At 49.6% G+C, this 6,000-nt stretch overlaps 1 protein-coding gene across 9 annotated transcripts in view; it reads left to right on the plus strand.

The window, feature by feature from the left end:
- STAU1 (staufen double-stranded RNA binding protein 1) overlaps positions 1-4,875 on the plus strand; it is a 55,499-nt gene extending 50,624 nt beyond the window's left edge. For all 9 annotated transcript variants that reach the window (XM_081831927.1, XM_081831929.1, XM_081831926.1 and 6 more), the window contains 5 exons: positions 722-797; positions 994-1,313; positions 1,866-1,988; positions 2,706-2,791; positions 3,369-4,875. In XM_081831927.1, the coding sequence (XP_081688053.1) occupies positions 722-797; positions 994-1,313; positions 1,866-1,988; positions 2,706-2,791; positions 3,369-3,384 (621 nt within the window). In that variant the 3' untranslated portion in view covers positions 3,385-4,875. The remainder of the gene's footprint in view (positions 1-721; positions 798-993; positions 1,314-1,865; positions 1,989-2,705; positions 2,792-3,368) is intronic.
- Positions 4,876-6,000: the final 1,125 nt, after the last annotated feature.

Consider the following 6,000-nt stretch of genomic DNA (forward strand, 5'->3'; position numbering starts at 1 on the left):
ATAACAAAATCTTCTGCCAAGATTGGTAAAGCAGTACCCTCAAGCGGGTTCTTAACCGAGCTTGTTTCCACTGAGAGGTCCCGGGACGGGACCCCTCCCTGTGCCAGCCGTGCCGGCAGCGGGCCGTGGCCTCTGCCGTGGCCGCGGACACTCCTCGGAGAATCGGCACAGAGTCTGGACACTTGGTTTTGGGGTTTTTCATTCCAAAATCTGATAGAAGATTCCCTTCTCAGAAAGGAGACCGTGTTTGACAAAAGTTTTCTCTCATAGCATTCCCCCCCGTTTGTTATCTTTGGAAATGTCACCTTTTCTTTGAATTGGATATTAGTTCCAGAAAAGTCTTTGTTTAGCTTTCATCTAAAAGCTGCTTTTCCCCGCCTTGGGGAAAGCATCTAGCATCTCTGGCTCCCTCTGGTTAAACGTTCCCCTGTCGTCCTGTGAGTGCTGAGCAGAGCTGAGCCCCCGGCTCAGGAGGATTCTCAGCCTCCTCTGGTAGAGGACAGGCCGTGGGGGCGGGAGTGGCTCAGGGGGGAACGCAGGAGGCTGCTGGGCCATTCGGCGTGGGGGTAGGGCTTCTCTGCTGATTACCTCTTCATATTTCAAAAGGTTACAAACCACAGATGAACACTGGTTGGAGCTGGTATAGTTTCAGAGAGTAAGAACTAATCTTGCGACAGTTTGATTTCCGCTCATGGCCTTTTTTTTTTTTTTCTTTTTTAAGACACCAATAAAAAAACCAGGGGATGGAAGAAAAGTAACCTTTTTTGAACCTGGCTCTGGGGATGAAAATGGGACTAGTAAGTGTGATGTTAATACTGTCTTGATCTGAATGTGAGTCTGGGCTTGGCGTGGCCCCTGGAACGACGAGCAGTGTGGAGCTCTGCGGCCTCCCCAAGCTGTCGTGTGCGCCGAGGGCGGGCCGGCGGGGTGGCAAAGGTCTTTCCTAGCGGCGCACGTGGCCTCGTGTTGATCTGTCTGCGTGTCCCTCCCTAGGCAATAAAGAGGATGAGTTTAGGATGCCTTATCTTAGTCATCAGCAGCTGCCCGCGGGGATTCTTCCCATGGTGCCCGAGGTTGCCCAGGCCGTAGGAGTCAGTCAAGGACACCACACCAAAGATTTCACCAGGGCAGCTCCGAATCCGGCCAAGGCCACGGTAACTGCCATGATAGCCCGTGAGTTGTTGTATGGGGGCACCTCGCCCACAGCCGAGACCATTTTAAAGAATAACATCTCTTCAGGCCACGTACCCCATGGACCTCTTACAAGACCCTCTGAGCAGCTGGACTATCTTTCCAGAGTCCAGGGATTCCAGGTAACTGTTAGGGTGGAGCTGTGTGGTCTAGACCTCAGTGCACTCAACTTTTTTGGGTTTCTCTCAGAAAATGAGCCTTGCACCTCGTTTATTAAATCCAGGTCTTTATGTGGAGGAAGGGTGGAGGGCACGGGGTACCTGATGGTCCTGAGGCGGGTGGAGGGAGTTCGGGAAAGTATGGGACAAGCCTGTATGGTAACAGAATCACCTTGTCCTTTGCTAATAAATAAGCTTTTACAAAATCCAAGCTATCCGTAGTAACAAAGCTTGTCATCTTAGTGATAGTTCTAGCAAGAATGGATTCAGTGTGCTGGCCCTTTTCAGCCTAGCAGTAAAGGACATGGCTTCTTTCAGACCAGGTGTTTGGTACCCCCCCTTTCTCCCTGACCAGGGTTTTTGGGTACCCCCAGCTGCAGGCGCCCTGGACAGTCTGCTCACTGCGCAGGAGTCGTGTCTGGTTGACAGCAGGAGAAAGACGTGTCTTCTCCATTTGCTGGGCTCCTTGCGTATTCGCCGCTGCCCTACTCGGCCTCGGTTTTCTTTTCCCCTCAGGTTGAATACAAAGACTTCCCCAAAAACAACAAGAACGAGTTTGTATCTCTTATCAATTGCTCCTCTCAGCCACCTCTGATCAGCCATGGTATTGGAAAGGATGTGGAGTCCTGCCATGACATGGTACGTTCCCCAGGGCTCCTGGCCCCTGCCTATTGCTGACCTTGGGCAGACAGGAGAAGGGTTCTCCCAGAGACTTGGGTACTTTTATAGACTTCGTATTTTTGAAGATTTCTTCCTCAGTTTATTGATTGTTCATTGTTTATCAGAATTCATCAGCCTTAGACTCTCCTTCCCGTCCCTGTGCTGGCCTGGGGGGTGGACTTGGGTCCTGGACCCCCTCCACGCGCTGTGTCCATTCCTCTCCTCCCAGAACACAGACCACACGCCCAGGTTCGGGCAGCTGTAGAAAGCCCCTTATTTTGGTCTCCGTTCAGGTGCAACTACTGTTAACGAGAAGTACAAAACTGAGAAAAAGAACTGATTAATCTAGGTAAACTGTGGTATATCCGCCTGATGGAATATAATGCAAACATCAAATTAACGTATTCTAACAAGGGAACATGACAGGTTTCTGTTCTAAAGCAAGATACAAAATGTGTAGTCTAGTTACCATAAAGTTAAAAATATTAAAAGAAAATTAGCAGAGGTTGTGATTCAGTGAGGTAAACATGGATAATTTATTTTGTAATTTGTATTTCAAACCGAAAGTCCAACTATTAAGGGAATGTGAGGTTTAGTGGGACTCCCTGTTTTGTCCCTCGCCTACCTGTTCAGACAGCGTCTTGCTGTGGCCCCGGGTGGCGGTCATGCTCTGACTCTTCTTTTTGTCCCTGCCAGGCTGCACTGAACATCTTAAAGCTGCTCTCTGAGTTGGACCAACCGAGTACAGAGATGCCAAGAACAGGAAATGGACCAATGTCTGTGTGAGTGAGCTGATTTACTCGGAAAGGCAGTTCTGTTCCTCATTTGCATTAAATTCAAACCGCCTGCTCAACTCAATAGTAAGACATCCCCTCTTATCACTTTCTGTCCCTTTCCCTGAAAGGTTTCCAGGTTGTGAGCAGAGCTCGACTTTCTTTAAAAAAAAATGAGAATAGGTAATACATACACAGGGTTCAGACCCCACAGTGATCTCCAGAGATGCCGGGTGGTCAGTCTTGCCCCCCACGCAGCCCTCACCCACGTCACTCTCCCTGCCCCCACCCACAGATCACAACGGTTAGTAGTTTCTTACGTATCTTTCCTGTGTGTTTCTTTATGCAAATACAGTCCTGTCTTCCTTGCATTCTTCCTTTTCTCCCGGAGATCACACACTACACACTCCTTCTCCTCACCTTTTTCACTCGACGGTGCATCCTGAGAAAACCGGAACCCAGTGGTCATAAGCGGTCCTGTGCTTTTGGGCTTCAGTGTCTGCCGATTTCTTCTCGTCTTCAGCATGGGTTAAATTTTCTTACATTTCAAAACTGGCATCACTCTCCTTTCTTTTCTTCCTTGAAGGTGTGGGAGGTGCTGAACCTTTTCTGGCCACGAACCGTTGTGAAACCCCGACGCGTATACTGAAAATACTGAACCTGCTTTGAGAATTTGAAAGTTCTGATACCTCCAGTGGGCCGAGCGACGTGCTGGGTAAAGAACCAGAGGCGGCAGTGGTGACGAAGACGGGAACACAAGGAGGCGGCCGTGGCTGCGCTCGCGGGTGCTGTTCTGTCCCCACATACAGGCAGCTGCTGGGGGGCGCGGCGGGGCCTGCCATGCGGCCCCGGACCCCTCGGTGCTTGTGTGTTGGGGCTGTGTGAAGGAAACCGGGAACAGAGCACGACCCTTTCTCAGTGGCTCACTCAAGCCCTTGGGACACACCCTGGACACCCACGCCGGGGAGCGGGGCCGTACACCAGCCCCAGGGCCGAAAGCACCAGAGAAAATCACATGCTTCCTACTCAGCGCCAGCTAACCATTCTCGCGTGCTCCGGCCCCCGCCTCCGTGGCGCCCACTCTCTCCTCACCACTGCTTTCTCTCCCGAAAGAGATTACATATTCTTAGTTTTATTATTTTCTTTTGACTGAAATGACACTATATACATTTTCATCTGAGAGTTTCTCAGTTGTATCTAGTTACATAGCACAGTTTAGAAACTTGTCTGAGACTGACTTCAGTAATCTAATCAGCAAAGATCATATCCATGTGTATGTGGTTATACGTCTTGACTTTACTGGACTAACCCAGGACCATTTCGGTGACGCAAACTGTGTGGCCTCCGGTTTAGCTGAAACGGTCCTGGGCTTCTCAGAGTCCTTGATGAAGTCTCCCACGGTTGTATAAACTGGACAGTTTAGGAATTTTAAACTTCAATGATCATTTGGTTCTTTTTCTATTTTACTTTTGTTAATGCAACAGGACTTAAACAAATGAACTTTGATCTTTGTTTTAAAGATTATTAAAAAAAATCGTGTGTACATACACCTGGCTCTTGAAGACACGTAGCTTTCACTACACTACAGGATATGGTCTCCACGTAGTACACACCAACCCGCAGGGGGATTTCCTTGAGTGCTTTGTACTGTTGATTACATCTCCATGTAGGGCTGAAAAGAATGACCCGTGTTTATCTCTGAAACTGTGTTGCTTTTGATGTTGTGTTTCTGGGCACAGAAGCGTGTGCAGTTTAAGGTCCTGCATATGGTCCAGATGAAAAGCACCGTAGCCTTGCGAGTTAAGTACCGCTTCGATTCATTGTTTACGCTGGAATTTTTTTCTCCCCATGGAATGTAAGTAAAACTTAGTGTTTGTCACCAATAAATGGTAATACTAAATTTTTTTTTGTTAATTTATTCTCAAATGCCACTACTGCTAGGTTGGTCCCCTCCCAACCTGCCTCCTACCCTTTTTTTTAAGAAAGAAAAAAAAAAACACTTTGTAATGCTTGTGACTTCTGTTTGGGCAAAATTCTGAAGATCTGAAATAACTTTATATCAAACCATTGATCAATAAACAGATACTAATGAATTTTTGGTCCTTCTGAGCAGTAACTAAAGAAGTGAGGGAAGAGGTGAGTGAGGGTGTGGAAGTACGGCGTGTGGGCACCCAAGCGAGGGGAGGTGCCTCTCCTCTGGACCGGACACTGTCACCCAAAGAAGGAGCCCGAAGAGGAGAGAGTCTTCTAACACCTCGAGTCTCCTCACTTCCAGCGGGTGCTCTCACACTCGGAGTCGTCAAGGTGAGGCACTGCATTCAGGCCTGGCTGAGGAGTGGGTTGGTGGCTTTGTGGCTTGTATTCTCGGAAGACGGTTCACGTTCATGAACCGGCCTGTGGGTTGGACTGTCAGGATGACAAAGTGGCCAGAAGGTTATGGAAAAGTGCTCAGCAACAGAAGGGCGTTCATCAACATTGCAGGGATAGAAGCAGTGAAAGGAAAAACATTTTCCCTTCCCCAGTCCTGGAGTCAGCCATTTATTCTGGTTCCCTTTAGTGACGAGAGCATCCAAAAACCAGGGTGTTGGGGGGGCAGGCGCCTGCCTGGGCTCAGTCCATAGAGCATGTGACACTCGATCTGGGAGCTGTGAGTTTGAGCCTCACGCCAGGCATAAAAGATAAAAGAGAAAAGCCAAAGAGACAAAAACCACCAAGGTCTGGGCATTCAGAGCACCCACTGCTATTTTTCTAGGCCTTCTGAGCAGCTGGCGCGTAAACAGATGCGTAGGCGTGCGTGTGTGCGTGTCCATGTGTACACACATTCGTCTGGTCAGCGTGTGTGTGTTTGGAAGCCCTGCGTTTATACTGCTACCGGCACCCTGGGGTTCTGCACAGCCCTCCTCTGTTCGCAGTACCTTCCCCAATACTGAGATTGTAGGCGATCTCCCGGCCTCGCCAGCCACCTCCTCCCCACTTGCCACCTGCCACTTCTGCCCGGCGTTCTCACGGGCCTCCGGGAGGCGAGCTGCCTCTGCCCAGCACGCTGCCCCCTGCCGGGAACAAGCGTGCCCGCTGGCGACCTCCACACTGCAAAAGGGCGATGGGAGAGGTGGGTGCGGTGTTTGAAGTACATCACAACTTCTAGCTGGCTGTTCGGCTCTGAATGCCAGAACTCCAGAGAGGGCAAGTTTCCCCTTGATCTCAAGCAAGGATGGTGT

Source organism: Leptonychotes weddellii, chromosome 10 (assembly GCF_054177405.1).
Source record: "Leptonychotes weddellii isolate Sample4059 chromosome 10, ASM5417740v2, whole genome shotgun sequence".
Lineage (NCBI taxonomy): Eukaryota > Metazoa > Chordata > Mammalia > Carnivora > Phocidae > Leptonychotes > Leptonychotes weddellii.